This window comes from Cutaneotrichosporon oleaginosum (assembly GCF_008065305.1).
Source record: "Cutaneotrichosporon oleaginosum strain ATCC 20508 chromosome Unknown ATCC20508_contig01, whole genome shotgun sequence".
Taxonomy (NCBI): Eukaryota; Fungi; Basidiomycota; class Tremellomycetes; order Trichosporonales; family Trichosporonaceae; genus Cutaneotrichosporon; species Cutaneotrichosporon oleaginosum.
The window spans coordinates 3,126,634-3,145,913 of NW_027072170.1; the positions used below are offsets into that span (position 1 = coordinate 3,126,634).

Consider the following 19,280-nt stretch of genomic DNA (forward strand, 5'->3'; position numbering starts at 1 on the left):
GCTGAGGAGGGGCTAAATAACAGAATTAACCACTAAACCCGCTTTAATTAAGACAGATTAGGATTGCTGTTATTCTGATGAATCACCTGCGACATGCACGTGCCTGACTCTGCAGGGTGGAATGCGGAGCAGGCCGCCCCTTTCCGAAGCCAAAGTCCACTCATCCACTCATCCACCTCCACCTCCACCCTCGCCTTCGACCGACCTCCTCCCCTCCGTCAGCTCAACTCCTCACTTTGTCTTCTCATCGGAACATAAGCGACTCGACATGGCGGACAACGTCGCGGAGCTCACGGCGCGAGCCTACGCAATCGCTCACGCTATTCCACATGGGCGAGTCACGACGTACGGTTAGTTGCCTGTATGCCGAAATGTGCTGAACGCAGGCCACATCGCCAAGCTTGCTGGATATCCGAACTACTCACGGTGTGTCTCTTGAATCTTTGGTCTTTATTTCCCCCCCGCTTTTTTATACTGGAACTCCCGTTGCTCAGTTATCGCAAGCTCACTCGTCTTCTCGGCGGCCGGCGCTGACGATAGACATGTGGGCAACGCGATGAAGGCGCTGCCAACAGAAAGCACGGTGCCGTGGCATGTAAGTTTGCGTCAAATGCACCGAGCATGAGAGCTGGGGTGGGTGGCATGAGCAGCTGGGCAGGGAAGGTCGGCAAAGTGTCGCAACCTCTTCCACTGCTCTAATCTGGGCATGGTGTCTTCTCATCGCGCTCTCGTCTGTCTCTCCGTGCAACACCTCTCCCCGCCCCCTCAGGCATCGTGTCGTTTGGTCCACCTCTTCCTGATCAGCTTCTTTTCGCTCACTCCAGCGCGTCATCTCTGCCAAGGGCGTCATCTCGCCCCGAGGAGATGGCGGTCTCGGTGTCGCCCGCCAGCGCGATCGCCTCGTAGCCGAGGGTGTAGAGGTTGAGACAGTCGCGGGGCTGGGCGAGCGCATCGATGTGCGCCGTTACGGCTGGTTCCCCGAACGAGGAGAGCAGACGTTGGATGCGTGGATCGAAGCACATCTCGGCCCCACGGCCGTTGGCGATTGAATTGAATACTACATCCTCCGCCTTCCCTCGGTACGCGGCAGTCGGCTCGCATGAGCACGTCGCTGGCGATAGCTCTCAAGCCATGCTCGCCACGCTCGCCGCGAGCTCTCATCTCGCTCACGTGATACAGGACACGTCGGCTGGTATGCATTCTTCACGCGCCATCATTAGTGCCTCTTTCACCAATTCAACATTGTCCCGCCATTGTCTCTCGGAGGGCCGCCGCGCGTCGCGGCCGGGGGGTGACACACAGTACTAAAGGCTGGCAGCCAAACGCCAACAAACATTGACACCACACTTTTCCCCGCTCTCTCGCTCTGTGCCGTGTGCCGCTCCGTGTGCGTGCAGCTTCCCAGCGCGCCAGCGCACGCTCACGAATATAAATCTGGCCATCGTGCTACTCCCTTGATGCTTACCCATCGACTCATCCACCATCTCATACTCCATCACACCTACCGACCGACTCGCGCACCTTCCTTGCTCTCCACCTTCGTTTACCAGCACATGGCTCTCTCTCCCAAGCCCATGTTGCCGAAGGGCGAAGGTGCAGATATGAACGACGTGCAGGATGTCGACAGCCAAATTGATAGCGGCCTCAACGCGCCAAATGCTAACAGCGGGACAGCAAACGCGGCATCGTCCGCCTCTTCCTCCCCATCTGTCTCCACTGCGAGCGAGTCCACACTGCGCGCAGTCAACATTGTTCCCCGCATTGCTTCTGGTTCCCCCAGAGACACTCGGCCCGTCATGCACATGGGTGAGACGTCAGATGAAGCGCCGGGCGAAACGTTGTGCGAAACATCAGATGAGACGCCACCCACATCCCCCTCCCTTCCCTCCTCTTGCATTTCATCCCAATGCCCAACCCCTCAGTCCGACAGACCGCCTACATCCCTTTATCACGCGACCTCGCCCTCGCGGTCGCGGTCGCGCTCCCGCTCCCGCTCCCAAAGCAGCCTCGCCCTTCACGTGCTTCCGGGCACAGTCCTCAGACGCCCCGATCCCATCATGTCTCCGCTGAAGTGGCCGTCCTCGAGCATTCCCAAGAAGAAGTCGTCCATCCCCGATACATGGCACCCGGACGAGTGCCGCGGCAACTGGGCCGGCGTCAACATGGGCCGTGAGTGTCTGTGCTGCACGAGGCTGATGGCAGGCCAGTGCTGCCCTGTGTTCGCTCGCTTTGGCGTTTGCACGTGTCACTGGTGTGGGAGGCTGCTCCAAATTCCAGGCCCACCCATGAACGGGTTACCGCGTACGAGCAGGGAACATGATGACTGGGTGAGAGATGAGGCCGAGCGCGCACGAGCTTCCTCGGGAAACGGAGGTGTGTTGTCGGGGGAGGGGGAGGAGGAGAGCGAACCAGACAGTGTGAGTGTGAGGAGTCACGCCAGTTGTGAGAGCATCACCTGATGTCTCGCATCAGCGTCCTCTAGAGCAACAGGGCGACAAAGTGTTTACGTGCGACGAGTCCCTTTGATTCCCAATTGTCTCTTCTTTGGAGCAAAGCAAAGAAGGCGTACGCGAAAGCATGCACAACGCCGGCCAACGATGCAAAGCATGCTTATGAGGGTGGCCAGTGCTATGAGACACCCACAGCAAGCGCAAATGGAGGCACTACACCAATGATTGAGGTACAAGAGTAGTGGTCAGAGTGCATGCGAGTGCAATCCCACACTCTCCAACCGAGCGGGTGCACAAGGCGCAGATCGCTGCATCACAGATCGCGGAGACAGCATAGGCAACGGCTGCTATTGCCGACGATGTGGAGAAGACAGACACCTGGGTCAGCAGCCTGGGGTGAAACTCACCGCCCGCATTATTGCCATGCCGGTCTCCTGCACAAGTGCGCCGCGAGGAGGAGTAATTAATGGGAGGTAAGGACAGAGGCCGCTTGGGGGAGCAACTAAGGTTGTTGTGTGTGGTTGAGGGCGAGCGATGAGCAAGGATGAAATACCATCATCGTGGGTTGAAGCTTGTACTTCAACCTTGCGTTGCCGTGAGCGGAGTGAAGATCATTGCGATTGCCAGGCGGCTCGGGTCATCGCGTATCACAGCGACACCCCACTCAAGGCCACCAGTCATCTGTGGATCGTTTCTCTGTGGCTTCGCAACCCACTCTTCTGTGGGAACTTCTCAGCCACCCCACTAGCATTCACTTCTCAAGGCATGCCTCATCGGTGCCGTGCGCTGCCAACCCTCATCCACGATAAACCAAACGCGGCCAGCTGACTCAACTGCTCCACCCCTTCTGACCAATTGCATACTTCTACAACTGCTACTTCGTCACGGCGTTCACAATCGTCTTCATGGCGTCGAGCGTCTCCTCCTCGTGGCCGATATACCCGACAACCTGGAGACACAGCGGCGCACCCTGCGCCTTGGCGGGGTCGTAGGACGCGTAGATCTCCTCCTCCTTCTCATTCCGCGGCTTGTTGGTGTCCTTCTTGTCGTTCTCATCCACAAATAGGCCTGTGGGGAACACGCCCGCCGGGTAGTTGGCGAGGTTCCAGTAGCTGGTGTAGTTCCAGTACTTGGCCGTGAAGGGGAGGGGCGCGGGGGTCGGCCCCACCGGCGAGAGGAGGCAGTCGATGCCCGCCTTCTGCCAGTGTGCCGCCACCGCCATGCGGTACTTGTCGCGCCGGGCTACGAGGTCGATGATTTCGTCGCGGTCTAGCTCGCGGCCCTGCCCCACAATCCAGTCCGTCATGGGGTCGGCTGGCTCGTCCGCCTTCTTCAGCGAGTCGTAAACCAGCTTGCCGCCGTCTGGGAAGTAGAGCTTGGTCTGGCGTCAGTGTGTTTCTATTACACTCGCTCACGATGATATCCCACGACGTCTCCGACTCGTATGGCTTGTACTCGACGATCTCGTGGCCGGCGGCCTTGAGCTTGTCCACGGCGTACTCGAGGGCGCGGTTGATCGCACCAACGGGCCGCACGACTCCGTCGTCGCGCAGGACGCCGATGCGCAGTTTGCCCGTCCGCTTGATCTCGCGCCACGGCTTGACGTGCAGGCTCGGGTCGTACTCCCAAGGCTTAGCGTCGGCAATAATGCGCATGATGAGCTCGAGGTCCTCGACGCTGCGGCCCATCGGCCCGAGCGTGGAGATGATGCCCTCATACCCCGCCGCAGCGGAGAGCGTCTCGGCGCCCGTGTTCGGAACGCGCCCGATCGAGGGCTTGAACGAGTAGATGCCGCACGCGGCCGCGGGCGAGCGCACGCTCCCGCCGATGTCGGAGCCGACGCCGAGCGGTGACCCGCGCATGGCGAGGAGGGCGCCTTCGCCGCCCGTGCTTCCGCCGGGCACAAGGTCGGCGTTCCACGGGTTGAGCGTGGCGCCCCACGCCGAGCGGCACTCGAGGTGCATCACGGCCTGGCAGTTGATCGTGCGGACGTACGGCACGGCGCCGGCGGCGCGGAGGACCTTGAAGAGGTGCGAGTCTTCCTCGGCGATTTGGTCGACCGCGTACAGGAAGCCGCAGGGCGCCGCGTGCCCCTTCTGCCGGATGTGGTCCTTGATCGAGATGGGGACACCGTGGAGCGGCCCGACGACCTTGCCGGTCTTGGCGAGGTGGTCGTCGAGCTTCTGCGCCTCGGCGAGCGCCTCGTCCTGGAACAGCTCGAGGACGCAGTTGGTCGCCTGCTGCGCGATGGCGGCAGCCTTGCAGTACGCCGTGGCGACTTCCACCGCCGTGTACTTCTTCTCGGCGATGGCCTTGGCGAGTGGGATGAGGGTTAGGTCGACAATCTCAAGCTCCTTGGGCTTGAGGATGCCCGAGCTCTCCAGCAGCCCCCGGCGATTCTTCGGCAGCGGGTAGGCTGACTTGGGGAGGAGGTACTCCTGGGGGATGGTAGCGTCGCGCGCAGCGATCGCCTTCTGAGCAAGTGCCTTTCCGTCGGGCTTGGCCATGATGAGTTGAGTGGGAGGTGTGTGGGAGAGCCCATGTCGCTAAGCCTGCCTATATATAACTGGTCTTAATCTCACACTCCGCAGCGGACCGCCAAGGACGTATGGAGTGCCGAGGTCGTCTAGGTCAGGTGACAGGTCACAATTGGTCCTCGTTGCTCCCCTCGCCGTTCCCTGCTTGTGGGAAGCATGCCAGCCACATCGTATCATACCAATGACAAAGACCATGCTCACCTCGCGCCCACCAGTGACGTGAACGTGTGCTCTCGTGACAACAGTAGAGGTGGGCAGGCGGGGTAGGCTCCATGACCTGTGGGAATGCCAGTCCGCTCAATAGATCAAGAGACGCCGAACAGGTCCCGACGTGTACCTAGGATAGGTCAACGAGGACCTAAGACCCGGGCCGGCGGCCGGTTGAAGTGAGGATGCACGGGTCGCGGCGGAGCTCGCGGTGAAGCCCTCGGCAAGCCAAGAACACACCCGGTTCCATCATCGATTATCGCCGGCGATTGCACGGACGTGCTGATTCGGCTTCGAAGCACATGTCTCGGCACGAAGGAATGACGAACATGATAAGTGGGCATGGAACGCCTGATTAGGCTCAACTCTCTGATAACGGGGATAACCGGACTAGCTCCGAGACCGGCGGTCGGGCTCCGCCTCTCGGTCATCAAGCTACATTCTCCCACCTCTGGCCCAGGAGAATCAACGTGGCCGGCTGCGCTGCACTCGCAGGAAACACCGTAGTACCAGGGGTAAACAGAGCGAGAAGCTTGGTAGAGCAGGGGTGACGCGAGCTGGTTGAACACCGAGCCAGATAAGTTGCCGATCACTCGCCCCACATATGAGCTGTCGCTACGCAAATATTCATGAGATCCGATTTTACAGACAAACAGCTTGTCATGTACCGTCTAGTGCCGTGGCCGGAAGAGCGCAGCAGTTGTTGCTGGCATCGCCGCGGTCGGGCCTCTCGCCTCCGCAGCCATGTTGCAGATTGTCTCCAGGTCAACATGGAAGCTACGAGTCAGCAGGTTGCCACATAGCTGGACCTACGGCACGACCACAGACCGCCCTTCCGCATTGGACAGGTACACAGCATACGAGACTTTGAGTTCGGCGAGCGTCCGCTCGTGTCGATAAACCACCAAGTCATGCACGTCCGCTGGGCGAAGACCGTCTCGCCAAATCCGTCGCAGCTCGCGCAGGCGAGCCCGTGTGATGCTTGGTGGAATGCGCCGTCCCTTCCCAGGACCCGAATCGCGACTCGCATAGCTCGCCGTTGTCGCCAAGCTCACAGTGCTAGACTGTCGGCTTAGGTTGCCGTCACTAGCTGCAGATGGCACAGAACGGTGCACGGTGTCGGCGTAGTGCTGTATCAGATCCAGATTCTTCCAATGGAAAATTAAGGGAAAGACATCGCAGGCCCATTTCACGTGCCTTTCGACCAGCCGTAGCTGCTCGGCGATTGCGGGACATTTGTCTGCCATTAAGGACGCATCCTTATACATCCCCGCGAGAGGGATGAGCTCGCGTTTGCGTCCGGGGAAGTTGGGTCCTGGGAAGTCACGCAGAACTTCCAGACGGGCGGCCTGAGCCTGGGCGCTGATCTCGTCCATCTTATGTGAGCGGCTGATTGAGGTAACGCTCACGGCGATCACTTATTGGAACTCACAATAAACGGGGGTAGGTGATGAGGGCGGACGGCTTCCCATGTATCGTCATTGAGGTACTCGTCCTTGCCCTTAGCCTTCATCTTCTCCGTGCGCCAAGCAACCTTGTGGCTGAACTTTTGCATGTCTTGCCTTTTCACCGCTGGCAGAACGCTGAGACCGCTCTTTCTGGAGTCAAGGACTTGGCAAAACCTGCCGTGAGTTGGTTCAAAGTATGGCCGACTCACATCCGTGCCAGTCGCAGGGTTTCTGGATGTTCGACGCCTCGAGTGTATGCTGCACACGCATGCATCTCGGAGTCTTCTGTCAGTCAGCAACGCAGAAAGGCTCACATTGCCCTGTTAGCTGTTCATCTAGGAGGTGGCCGAGGAGGAAGTGCTGCAGGTTTGCAGCAATGACCGAATCTTCTTTCCCGTCAAGCGCCTTTAGGAACTGATCAGCTGTCACAATCTCTTTGGCGAAGTTTGCCTTCTCGAATCCCGGCGGCTCAACAGCCATATGGTCGGGTGCATTGCTGAAAGGCTCGACGATGTCGGGATCCCAAATAACGGTGGCAACGTCGCCGTCGTAGTCGCCGCCACCGAGGAAGCTGGCTGGAGATTGGCCACACAAAGCAGTATGCGCTGAGAAAACGATGCAGTCGCGCAAATGCAGCAAAGCGGGGTGAACCACCGCCCGAAACTTGCGGACGTCTGTCGGCAACTTGCAAGGTGATCGGTAGGCGAGACAGTCACCTTCCAGGAAGGTCATTCGCTGCTTATCAGCTGGGCTCCTGGCGTCACGCACCCGACAGTCAAGTGGGTTAAGAGGCTGCTCCTGGCCAAAGGCCACAAAGATCTCGTCGGGTGCTAACACCCCGGCTGTATCCGGAACCATGAGAGCAGATAAGCTTTGTTCGATTGGGATGCGATATTCACAGGCCGCTCGAAGAGTGAGTGTGCTAACGAGCTGCCTCAATTGGGTTGCTGCGTAGACACAGCCTCCTTCATCGGCTGTAGGTTGAATACCCGAGCGGATGATGCGGTAGAGTCTGAAGTCAGCAGTGTCACGTTCATCACGTACATTTCTGCGGGAGACAGATCTTTTCCGTCATCTCCGTCATCCGTATCATCCATCTCGTCGTCCGCGTCCACCTGCCGTGACACTAAACCAGCAACCTTGCAGGATTGTCCTCTTCGAAGAACCTCGCGCTTGCGTTGCTCAGTGCCCACTCCGCCGCTGCGATACACGGACAGAAGCAGTCGCGCTGTCGCGGAAACTTCGTCTTCGTCGTCGTGAGGTGCTGCTGCGAAGGCCTCGCCGATTTCAGCAATACTCCTCCGTGCCTTCCCCACAAGCACCTCCTGTGGGACGCCATTGTGAGCCATGACAATTGCCGGCTCGCTCGACAATGTGGAACCGATGCGCAGCCCGTCAACTTTGAGGATGTCGAGGGTGAAGTTTGACGGATCGTGCTCAAAGCGTGCTGAGGGATGAGACTTGACCATCGAGTCTCGCAGAACGACGTCTATGCCCGGATAAACGTTTTGCTCCTGAGGGCTCATGACGACGAGGACGCCTTTGGCACCGCCTAAACGCATCTGGATAGCCGATGGAAGCGCGGGCAGATACGTAAAGCTTGGATGCTGCTTAATCCTCAGTGCAAGCGCTGCCGCTTCCGTCAGCAAGGCTACACTCCCGACCCTAACGTACACATCAGTCCGCACCCGTCTGTCAGAATTTGGGTAGTACCCGGTTGAGAGCCGGCACCGTCGCAAGTAAGGTCGCGCACCACGATGATCTTTGCGGCATCGACAATGGCGGCTGGTACAGAGTCGGATTGGATGAGTTGTATGCGAGAAGCCCATCTGGAGGTCAACCTAGCCGGCCTCACACTCACTTGGCCATCGCCTGCGACCGCTTTGCGTCTAAAGAATTGAACCCTGTGCTGTCAGCAAATCAATGGCTGACTTCTTACCCAAAATGATGTTCAAGAAGCTAGGCATGGGCGGCTCGGCAAGAGCAGTACCGCAGGGAGGCACCTCGTTCGTTTGGATGGCGATGGCTTTCTCCGAGTCTGGCCCTATCCACATGACGCGGAACACCCGGCCGAACAGAACAAGCGCCCTTCCTCGAAACAGAGTGAACAGTTTCTCACGGGCGCCATTCCTGCGAGGAACATTCTTGCACCGCAGAGTTAAGATACGCCGGGATCCGAAGCGGCGAGCGAGGCGGGTTGATGTCGATGGCGATGTGACGGGAAGGAGGTCAAAGCTGAAAGGGGACGACAGTGCATCTAAAGACTCTCCTGCCCGGTGGCTACCGTCAGATGGTCAGCATTATTGCTCACCGGTCCTTGTTGTACTGAATTCCCAAGGCGTAAACCAGTCGGCCCCCGTACGGCCATTCTGCACTTGTATTGAACACGCCGTCGAAGGTCTTGGAATTGTCCATGATTACAGATTCCTCGCGATCCATCTCTGCCCAAGCGGCGATGCGCCGGCTGAAGCCCAGTGGAACATCGCCTCCCATTGGATCGGCTCGACAGCAGACACTGCGAACGACGGCAGGAATCCGGTGCATGGCGTCCATCACCGGCCCCTTCAACTGCACAATATCACCTGGAGTGATGTCATTCATGGACACTCCAACCGACGAATGGAGAGATCGAAGCGTGCGCTCAAGCTCCCACTGGACTCCATAGGCAACTTTATGCGAGTTGAACACGTTCTGGAGCGGGCTGGAAGGTACCAGCTCTAGGAAGGTGTCCTCCAGAGAGATGGCGTCTAGAGGGTGATCGGGGCTCCAGTGATGAGACGGACGCTTGCGATCGCGCACCACCGCTTGCAACGCCGAGGTGAGGTTTCGAGCCGAGTTGTCAGTACAGAGCTGCCTCGCAGCGGGGGCGGAGTATGGCACGCCTCGGGAAGTTCCGATCGGGGTTCAAGCCTGCCTGGAGGGCGGCATAACGGGCTTCCTGCTGCGGAGTACGGCAAGAACTGTCATAGTGTCGGACAGTGGAGGGAGTCTTGGGGGTCACACTTCTGCTTTGTTAGTGTCTAACGAAGGCAGAAGTAGCTGCAGAAGAAACGGCAGTGACACAAGGTAATGCAAGACGAGAGCGTGGAAGTGACAGCCGGGGGGACGTGGACGTACCCTATCTCCCCTGGCGTCCTCGCCCTACTATCAGATCTGTCGCTACTGGTACCGCGACCGGAGGGCTGCGAGGGAGTCGTGGCAAAGCTTGCGTCATAACAAGGCGATGATAAAGCTGCACGTCGCGCAGCCTCGCCCTTGTTCGGAGTGCGAAGCTGCATCCCGGCAAGTCGCCCCGCTGCACTCCGACCTGTCGTCAGCACAGACCATGCGATGTCGACTACCGCTTCCTGGGGTGTGATTATTGCCATTGAACTGGATGCCTTTGCGTGGGGTCTTTGGCGACACGGAAATGGGAATGGTGGACAGCGGCTTGACTTCTTCTCCCGAGGACCACTCGGCGGACGAAACGGTGCCATGGAGGGACGTGGGAGGGGGTACCGGCATCGTTTTGTTGTTGCGAGAGGGATAGCAGTGCCGAAGTCGAGAAGAGAGGAAGAGTAGAAGAGTGGAAGAGCGGAAGAGCGGGAGAGTGGGAGGGCTGGAGATAATAAGAGAAGATAGAGTAGAGAAGAAGGAGATGCAAAAGGGGGATGCGGTGCCCGGTTATGGGATGGCACGACGAGGGAAGCCACACAGAGTGGAGGCCGATCTGTGGTGGTGACGGACGCAAGATAAGAGGAGGAGCGGAATCAAATTGTGTGGAGACTCCAATTGATGATGCAATTGGAAACATGAAACGCGCGCCCTATTATAGTAATCATCCGTGGCGTGACGAGTGGCACTTCGAACCACCTGGATCCAAGAAAACATTTCGGGGGCACTCGACAAGCACGCGGCGACGACAGTTGATGCTACACATGCGCGATGGCATCCCAAATATAGAACATGTATCTATGAGTCCCCCGCCAGCGTCCGGGGGCTCTATGTATGCTGGTGGGACCAGGATGTACTCCTCTACCGCCTAAGACCGGAAGTGGGGAGCGTTGAGGACGACACCCATGAGGAGACCGGCGATTGTGCCGGCAATGGGGATGGTCATGATCCAGGCAAAGAGGAGGAGGCCAACACGCTGGAAGTTGACAGCCTTAAGCGTGCCATTGCAGAGACCGACACCGACGGTAGCACCGGTGATGCACATCGAGGTGGAGACGGGAAGCGAGTACTGCGAGAAGACGAGGACGGTGATGGCGGCACCCATCTCCATCGAGCAGCCACGCGAAGGAGAGTGGTAGGTGATCTTGTTGCCCATGACCTTCATGATGTTGTAGCCGTAGGTGATCAGACCGACCGAGATGGTGGCGGAGAGGAAGGCGAGCTGCCAGATGGGCACGGGAGCCTTGGCGGCGGCGGCATTTCCAGTCTTCCAGGCGGTGTAGATGACGGCCCAAGGACCAGCGGCGTTACCGACGTCATTGGCGCCGTGGGCGAAGGAGGCAGTGCAAGCGGTCAGGACCTGAACGAAGGAGTAGGTGTGCTCGACCTCGTTCGAGTACTTCTTGGCGTTGCCGTAGACGCGCTGCATGCGGTCACCCTCGGGGGTGCCGGAAACACCGGACTGGGCAGCGTGGATGTCGTAGTGGAGACCGTAGAGAGCGCCGCAGACAATGTACGCGGGGATACGCTTGAAAAGAGCAATGATGTTGTGCTTCTCGTAGATCTCGCCCTTGCCGATAGGGTTCTCGTGGAGAGTGCGCATAGCCCAGCCAAGAGGGCCGCGCTTCTTGCGGAGCTTGGCGTGGAAGCGCTCCTCGTTGCGGGCCATGATCTCGCGGTATGAAAGCTGCTGAGCCTCACGGCCGTGAACCAGGGTGGCGGGAGTGGCCATCATGGCGGGGGTGCCATCGATGGCAGCGGGTGGAAGACCCTTGAAGTCCTCCTCGTTGGGAGACTCGCTGCCGTAGACAGTCTTCTCCTCCGGCATGTCCGGGTCGTTCTGGACAACGGCATAGTCACGGACGCGGGCCTCGTTCTCACCCTGAGGGCGGGGACGCTTGAAGTTGAGGGGGCCGAGGAACATGTGGTACCAACGAATGTCGTTGTCCTTGTTAATGACGAGGCAGTACAGGTAAGGAACGAAGAAGAGGGCAGAAAGGAGAGCGAGACCAAAGCCGACACCGAGGGTGACCGAGGCAATGTACCAAGCAGGCTTCTTGTTGAGCTTGAGGTTGGGCGAGCCCTTGTAGACAACGGACAGAGTACAGATGGTACCGGCGATGAGGAACCAGAAGGGGGATGTGAAAACAGCCCAGCGGACAGGGTTACGACGGACGTGGACAACGACGCGGATCAGAGAAAAGATGATGGCACCGAAGCAACCGGCGGCAGCGGGAGCCATACCGAGACCGGCGAAGATGGCGCCGAGGCCCTTACCCTGCTGTCAGCAACCACCTTTGTCGTGCACATACCCCGTACCACCCCCATCGGACGTTCTTCGCACCGACAGTGGCAATGCCCACACCGGCGACAGCGGAGATGAGGGAGTAGGTGGAAGATACGTGGGCGGAGTGACGGGTGCACCACATCACCCAGCTCGAGGCGGCGGCAAGAGCACAGGTGAAAGCCAGCATCTGGACACCGGCGTCGCCACGGAAGGCAGAGTTAGGGATAATGCCGTTCTTGATAGTGTCGGCAGTACGGGCACCGACGGTGATCGCACCGAGCATCTCGAAGATGGTACCCAAGATCATCGCCTGCCGGTAGCTGACCGAGCGAGAAGAGACCGAAGTGGCCCATGAATTTGCAACATCGTCTGCGCTTGTCAGTAAAGTTGTAATATTCGGGCCAGACAGTGGTCACTCACTGGCACCGTTGTTGTATGCGTCAAGTAGGGCAAAAAAGGTGCCGATGGCAAGTACGTAGTCGTACTGGTGGAGCGGCATGTTGATGACGGCGCCGATGTACTGTGGAGATCGGATAGGAAAGGAAGGGTGCTGAGAAGTAAGAGAGGCGGATAGTCTTCCGCTTTTGGTCCAGCTGTGAGTGTATGAAAGGACGCTGAAGTGGCGAGGGCGTCTGTGAAGGTTGTGATGGGGTTAGTGCGACAAGGCCTTGTCTTTTTATACAGGCAGCTGTTGCAGAGGCGAAGACGGTGAGCGGTCAGGATGCGCCATTCTCGCTCGAGCAGTTCTTTCGCCTGGCGATTGCACCCGAGCGCATTGCCCGCAGTGAGCGGTCTCTTGCCTCTCCGCGGCTACGGTCACACGAGGCCGAGCATGGATATGGATATTTCGGTGCTCTTTGAACATCGAACGTGCGTGGCCAAGACTCGTGTCGGCGCTTTCATCACTGGAGCGCCGCGGAACCTACACTTGAGCTCCAACTGCGGATCTGGCGGCGTCAGGCACGTTAGGCGGGCCACATTTCATCAGAGAATCAGAGTGAGCTGCTTCTACTATGTCACGCAGAATGCTGAGGGCAAGCATTCTTAGAGATCGGTGTGGCGTCGAAGGCGCGGTGGTGAGTGGACAGATGAGTTTTGTTGACGCACGTTCGTCGGATTCTTGGAATGCCACACAACCGAGCAGACAGCCGGCCACGCGACAGCCCGGTTGCGTCCTGGAGGGAGAATACCCCGGGAGCCGAATAGGGGCACATGGTGAGGTGGGCGCAGGCGAGCAGGGCGAAGTGGAGGTCTTTGGGTGAGGCGGAAGCGGCAGCGTACGGACGGAGCCCGTCTCAATGTCTGGACCAACTCAATCAACTGTCCCAACCGAGCCTCGGTGACCGCGCGTACCTTGCAAATGCCAAGCAAAATGTAAATGTTGAACTCTTTATCCAATCCGCAGCACATTATCTGCATTTAGCACATCTTTGCTTGGCACGTTGGGAGCCATATACTGATGGCGCCCAACTTGGAACAGGGCGGTCTCCCACGTTCTTGGTCGGCGAGTGCGGCGAGTGCCGAGCCATTCATGGGATATTTGCAGAATGCGACATGCCAGGCGCGACGGATCGCGTCATGAACGCGGAAGATCGACCAGCCGCCGGAATCTACCGTACTACCGTGTTGAAGCACGCACGTGTTTGATGATCTAGATAGGTGTACGTGAGACAAAGAAGATTTGCGCCTTATCGAGCGCCTCATGGCCCGAGGCGCAAGCGGCCGCTGCGCTTCCGCCCCTGTGCTTCTGGACCCTCGCACGAGCTCTCGCATGAGCCGCGCGCCGCAAGCGGGTGCGGCAGGATCTCGATCTTTGGCCGACATGCCAAGACGATTGGGTCATGGGTCACGTGCAGATCTCTCCAAGACACTCCTTTGTAATTGGCTTGTCAGTCAACCTGTTCTGCCAATCAGCAGACATTGGCAGAGGCACACATCCGCCTCAAGCTGTATAATAACACATCAACTGCAGCTGGTAAATACAGAAAATCTCGGCAACCAACCGAGCAGCGCCGTTGCGCCTAAACGGCCTCTACGCTTCTAATAAAGGACTGCGGAATGCATGGCCACCGGAATGAGTGGGCGGAGGCGAAGCGGAGCGGAGAAACTTGGTGCCGAGGTGACGCGTGGCTTGCCCTTGCAATGACGGCCACGTGCGGGGCCTGCCGATCACCGTTCCAACCATCTCCACTCGCACTCTTCGACTTGCGCTCTCCCCAGCCACCCTCGTCACCTCTTACCGCTCTGCGCACGCGACCATGGCGTCGGTCAAGATCTTTAGCTTGGCCGTCAAGGTGCGCCACAGCTCATGCTTGCATAGGGCAGAGTGCTCACTTCGCAGACGCTTGCCAAGCCTATCGCTTCGACTATCAAGCAGCAGGCCGTGACGTGAGTCGGGCGCACTCACGCTACCGCTGCCAGAGCTGACCCGTGACACCCTTTGCTTCTGTCATTCCCCACTTTGGCATTCGTCTCCGTTCGGTCCGCTCCACCCTGCACTGCGTGATTGATTCCCGTCGGCTGTCGTCCGCGCCGACAATGAACACATTCACCGATCGCACCTCCCTCCCACTATGACCCGGATCCCGCATACCCGTGCACAACACGTTCGACGCTTGCGCCCAGCAGTCATGACAGCTTCCGGCGCATCTGCGTCAACTTTGCCCAGGTGCGCACGTTGTTGACGCAGCCTGACAGCAGTTGATGCACCGTACGGAGGCGCGTATGCGCATGGGGCTGCTGAACGAGGAGGCCAAGAATATCAAGCCCCTCAACGAAGCAAAGTAGGCATGCGACCATCGAGCAGCCACTGATTCCAAGGGCCGTGCAAAATGGCGCGTCCATGATGGCCGAGTCCTTCCTGTTCGCTCTCGGAGCATCACTTGTCCTCGGCGAGACATACCGCTCCTCGCGGAAGAATGAGAAGCGACGAGACCAGGTCACTGATCGCCTCGAGGACCTCGAGGCCGCCGTGGAGAAACTCAACGAGCACGCTGCACAGGACGTGCGGCACCTACAGGAGAGGTGAGTTTTTGGGGCCGAGGAAGGTCACGGACATGCGGTGAGACGCGACGTACACCCCGAGTTCGGCCAGCCATGTGTGTGAGGAGGACTCGAGATGCACACCGGCGGGGGCAGGGATTTCGGTGGAATCGTGACGCCAGCGCTGTGGTTGGTCCCGCCACAATCGTGCTGGCGAGGCGGAAAGCCGAGCAACTTGTGCGGAGTGCAACTGCGCAGTGGGGTGGCGCAATGCATTGGCGCAGTGGGGTCGCGCAGTTAATTTGCGCAGTGGGCTTGCGCAGTGAGGTCGGGAAGGGTGCGGCCTGGAGTGCGGCGCATCCGTCTCGCATGCTCGGTCGTGTGTACACTGGTCAACTCTCGGGTATCAGAGCTGACCCGCCCTCCTAATCGCAATCTCGACGCTACACTACGGACTCGTGGCCACCACGACTGCTCTTTTCCGCCTCTCTACGCGCACATGTCGCTATACAGGAGTGAGGCCCTCGAGCGCACCCTCAAGACAGTCGTGTCCAACGGGCTGCGTGCCGGCTGGCTCAGCCTTGGGCACCACGACACCGAGGTAGAGCGCATCATCGCTGAACTTCCTGGGCAGCCGTTTGCCCTGCGCAAACGCGACGGCACTGATGCGCACGACGACGGTGCGACGGTCGACCTCGAGGAGGTGGTCGCGGACCAGGCCAGGTCGGCACCATCACCCGTCGATCCACCTGTTGACCACGAGGCGCCGCTGCCTGCTAGCACCGCATAGACTCAGCGACACCCGACCCCTCACATTTGGACCACCAGACGAGCTTGTTGCATGTGTATAGACTGTTGCTGCCGCTCTGCACTAACAAGGAGGATTATGCCGCATCGCCGTGAGCGGTGGACACTGATCGCTGGAGCAGATCTCTCAGCGCTTCCCCGCACGCCTAGGCTGTCGCAACTGAGTTCTCAGTACATCAAGAAGGCTGCTGCTTGGAGCTGGGATGACCGCAGACCCATACAAAAGCGTTCGTGGGAGCGGTCATGACGCCCCAAGTCACGTAGGTGCGGAATCGTCTACACCGCTGCGCACGATCTCGGCGGATGTTGGCGTGCGTAGATCATCACCGGTTGAACGGCCAGCCGAGATTGAGACACCATCTGTTCTCGGACATGTAAGGGCAACTCTGCCTCTTCTGTCCTTTCTGCGGCATATCGTAATGTGCATACGGGCGATTCAGATAAATGTCCTAAGTCTGAACCGAGTAGTGGCACAGGAGCCCGCTCCACGGTGACCAGCGATGCCCGAAATGTCTCGTTATGTCGGTGTCTTCTACATTTCCTCATGTTGCCGGCAGTCAGGTCACCAGGTTACTGCCAACGATGAAACACGACGGCGAATGCTGGTAATCTCTGCCACTGCCTGTTCATGCTACTCTGGGCGGCTGATGCAGTGGCGACGCTTGGGATGCGGGGTGGCGTCTCATGTCTGGTGTTTGAGGTTGCGGGTTGACGTAATTCCCCTCGTGCATGAGGGATGGAGTGAGCGTAGTTGGGTACCGAAGGGATGAGGCAGGAACGGCCTCATGTAGACAACGTCATGCCCCCACTCGCCTCCGCATCCCCTGTCATGCTCGCAATGTCAACAGCGGTGGCGGAGCGGAGCGATGGTGACCACGAGGGGCGATGCATAAGACGAAACGTACAATGTCCAGAGCCCGCAGCGGCTTATTAAGGGGTACAGTGGCCGCGTATGTGCTACACGCTCGGCGCTACCGCACGACTGGCGGAGGGGTGCGCAGCTGCGGCGGTGTGCGGAGCGGCGGGGGAGGTGTCCCTCGTCCGAGCTTCTTCAGGACGGGCACTTCTCGGAGGAGCACCTTGGCCTCGCGCAGGTCCTTGTCGCGCATGATGTCCCGTTCTGGCTTGTCGCGCTGCTCCTTATCGCGCGCCTCCTTGTCCTTTACTGTCCCGTTGCCGTGGCTGTTCGCGGTGGCACCTGACCCTGCGCGCGTGAGACCCCCGTTGCCACCGACGCCAGACGACGGCGTGCGGTTGTGTGCTCCGCTCGTGGCGGTAGAGCCTGCTCGCGCCAAGCCACCCGCACCGACAACTAGCTCCTTGCCGAATCGGTCTCTTTCCTTTTCCCGCGGAACGTCGAGGGAGGGCTTTGCGGCGCCCGTGTTGACTGGGCTCTGAGAATCGGCATCGCTGTCCGGCTCCAGGAGGGTAAGCCGCGCCTCAAGCTTCACAATGTGCCGCTCCAGCCTTCGCATTCGCCGCCGGTCCTGTTCCGCTGACAGACGTACGGCCGCAACCTCGAGCTGCTCGGCTTGTTCTGGGCGGAGCGCCGGCGCCGGCTGCTTCTCCTGTACCACTTCATCTGTCGCCGCCTGCGTCTGTGCCGGCTTGGCGGCCTCGTGCTTGAGATTCCCCTCTTTGTCAAAGACGTCCTCATCCATCACACCGGGCACTGGATGCTGCGCTGTCGGTCAGTTAGATTTAGATGCTACACACCATTATACACATTCAAGACTCGAGCCAGGAAAACTCTGGCCACATCCTTTGTGGAGGCGAGGATGTCATCGGAGCGCAGGACATGCTGGCAGAACGAGACCATGTCCTCCATCGTCTTGACGTCCATGGGACACTTGAGGCCGCGCTCGTCATGCGCCTTGTACAAGTGTGCGTACTTGTTCTTGAACCGTTTCTCAAAGTACGGCAGTTGGCGGAGCTCGGGGGGGATAGGCAGGCGCTCGCCTTTGAACTTTGCTGCGAGCGGGCAGGTGTTGAGGACTCCTTGGAGCCACGACGGCATGGTTGGCGATGGAGAGCGATGAACGGGGGATGGAGTGTTTGCAGAGGAGATTAGAGAGCAGAAGAATAGAACAACAGTTGCAGCGTAACAAGGCACTGATGCATCATGTCATATAGAGCTCTTACGTTGAGATGCAGCGACCTCGGTCTCTTGCAGCCTTGCCAACATGAGACGTGCTCTCGTCACTTGATGGATCCAGGTCAGGAGATCAGGTCCAAATGAGGTGCTGAGCCTGAATAGGAGGAGGTGAGGCTGCGAGGAGGCGTAGGGGCCAAGAAAGAGGTCATGAGATACACCAGAGGCTGCCAGGAGAGAGGACGAGTGGTAGTGACCAAGTGACTGGGATGCCTCTGTTGACACATTTGCCCCTGGGCGCTGCAATTGGAACTCGTCCTTCTCCTGGCCCTCCTGCAGCCCAAGGCTCTGTGGCGCTCCAACAGCGCTTTTGTCGGCGCTGCGCTGTCCTCCAGGCCCACTGCACATCGCAGACCTCCCGCGCACAGCGCTCGCAACTCTCGGGAGCTGCGATTCTTTTGGCGTGCACACTGGCGGCGCGGGCATGACGCAGCGCACGTCAAGGTTTATTCACAGACCTTGTCTCGACCTGCAATTTCCTAGCCGGGCAGCGTTTGGCGTTTGGAACCTTGAATTTGCCCCGGGCCTTTCTCCTGACCACCTGTGCGGTGGGCATTTCCCCGGCACATTTCTCCCTGTCATTTCCGTGAAAGATGGAGCTTCGCACTTTGGGTTGGCTATGTGATGTGGCAGTGGGGAGGGCTGCATGTAAGCGAGCGCCGCCAGCGGCGGCGCCACAAGGTGCGTCCCCCTGCACAATGGCACAAGTCCAGATGCTGACGTGAGATAGGCGAATGAAAGCTTGTCACGAGGTGGGTTCCCTGACTCTTGGTTTCGTCGCGGGACTAATGGGCTAGGGCTCGCTCCTAGACCTTGATGGGGGGGCTTCTCGAATGAAGCCAAGATCGCCTTCCCTAACTTCTGGTCGTCCGAGTGGCCGATGCGACATGTGCGTTGTAGACGGGCGACCGGTGTGATTGTGATTCCATCAACTACATTTCGAGATAATAATGGCTGGTCTGTGCGCCTTGACATGGCGACCAAATCGCTGTACTTTGCCGATTTACACGCGTCACGGTTAGGATCTCGTCAAGCTCACCGTCCAAACCCCAACTGATCTCCCCATAGTATCTGCCGGTCTTCCACGATAAGCGCATCTCTCGCCGAACGATAGGTTGCCCAAGCCCGCCTAGCGCGTATTCCAGCCGTCAGCGCCATCAGAAGAATGCTCGCCGCCGATTGTAGCTCGTCACTACTGCGTTACTGATTCGCCAGTTTACCCATCGGCGAGTACACCGTCGACGCCTCCTGCATGAG

At 59.0% G+C, this 19,280-nt stretch overlaps 8 protein-coding genes across 8 annotated transcripts; 3 read left to right on the top strand and 5 right to left on the bottom strand.

Moving 5' to 3' along the window:
- Window positions 1-268: 268 nt before the first annotated feature.
- Window positions 269-1,049, top strand: COLE_01258 (uncharacterized protein; the record flags this gene model as incomplete). Its single annotated transcript, XM_018421701.2, has 4 exons — window positions 269-350; window positions 387-426; window positions 541-595; window positions 825-1,049. The coding sequence occupies 4 exons, from the start codon at window positions 269-271 to the stop codon at window positions 1,047-1,049; spliced, it is 402 nt and encodes a 133-aa protein (XP_018283061.1).
- Window positions 1,050-1,457: 408 nt separating this feature from the next.
- On the top strand, window positions 1,458-2,459 carry COLE_01259 (uncharacterized protein; the record flags this gene model as incomplete). Its single annotated transcript, XM_018427298.2, has 2 exons — window positions 1,458-2,169; window positions 2,203-2,459. 2 exons carry the CDS (start codon window positions 1,458-1,460, stop codon window positions 2,457-2,459), a joined length of 969 nt encoding a protein of 322 aa, XP_018283060.1.
- An 865-nt stretch (window positions 2,460-3,324) lies between these two features.
- On the bottom strand, window positions 3,325-4,957 carry COLE_01260 (uncharacterized protein; the record flags this gene model as incomplete). Its single annotated transcript, XM_065626137.1, has 3 exons — window positions 3,325-3,831; window positions 3,866-4,402; window positions 4,442-4,957. The coding sequence occupies 3 exons, from the start codon at window positions 4,955-4,957 to the stop codon at window positions 3,325-3,327; spliced, it is 1,560 nt and encodes a 519-aa protein (XP_065482631.1).
- Window positions 4,958-5,865: 908 nt separating this feature from the next.
- COLE_01261 (uncharacterized protein) lies at window positions 5,866-9,243 on the bottom strand (the record flags this gene model as incomplete). The annotated part of the gene is made up of 11 exons (XM_018427291.2): window positions 5,866-5,971; window positions 6,008-6,570; window positions 6,627-6,816; window positions 6,852-6,924; window positions 6,957-7,377; window positions 7,411-7,654; window positions 7,687-8,278; window positions 8,317-8,471; window positions 8,504-8,546; window positions 8,582-8,922; window positions 8,954-9,243. 11 exons carry the CDS (start codon window positions 9,241-9,243, stop codon window positions 5,866-5,868), a joined length of 3,018 nt encoding a protein of 1,005 aa, XP_018283058.1.
- A 238-nt stretch (window positions 9,244-9,481) lies between these two features.
- On the bottom strand, window positions 9,482-10,118 carry COLE_01262 (uncharacterized protein; the record flags this gene model as incomplete). Its single annotated transcript, XM_018427292.2, has 2 exons — window positions 9,482-9,647; window positions 9,760-10,118. 2 exons carry the CDS (start codon window positions 10,116-10,118, stop codon window positions 9,482-9,484), a joined length of 525 nt encoding a protein of 174 aa, XP_018283057.1.
- Window positions 10,119-10,663: 545 nt separating this feature from the next.
- Window positions 10,664-12,581, bottom strand: COLE_01263 (uncharacterized protein; the record flags this gene model as incomplete). The annotated part of the gene is made up of 3 exons (XM_018421700.2): window positions 10,664-12,073; window positions 12,108-12,451; window positions 12,503-12,581. 3 exons carry the CDS (start codon window positions 12,579-12,581, stop codon window positions 10,664-10,666), a joined length of 1,833 nt encoding a protein of 610 aa, XP_018283056.1.
- A 1,759-nt stretch (window positions 12,582-14,340) lies between these two features.
- Window positions 14,341-15,854, top strand: COLE_01264 (uncharacterized protein; the record flags this gene model as incomplete). The annotated part of the gene is made up of 6 exons (XM_065626138.1): window positions 14,341-14,376; window positions 14,424-14,470; window positions 14,711-14,750; window positions 14,783-14,865; window positions 14,903-15,106; window positions 15,578-15,854. 6 exons carry the CDS (start codon window positions 14,341-14,343, stop codon window positions 15,852-15,854), a joined length of 687 nt encoding a protein of 228 aa, XP_065482632.1.
- Window positions 15,855-16,842: 988 nt separating this feature from the next.
- Window positions 16,843-17,888, bottom strand: COLE_01265 (uncharacterized protein; the record flags this gene model as incomplete). Its single annotated transcript, XM_018426134.2, has 2 exons — window positions 16,843-17,555; window positions 17,588-17,888. 2 exons carry the CDS (start codon window positions 17,886-17,888, stop codon window positions 16,843-16,845), a joined length of 1,014 nt encoding a protein of 337 aa, XP_018283054.1.
- Window positions 17,889-19,280: the final 1,392 nt, after the last annotated feature.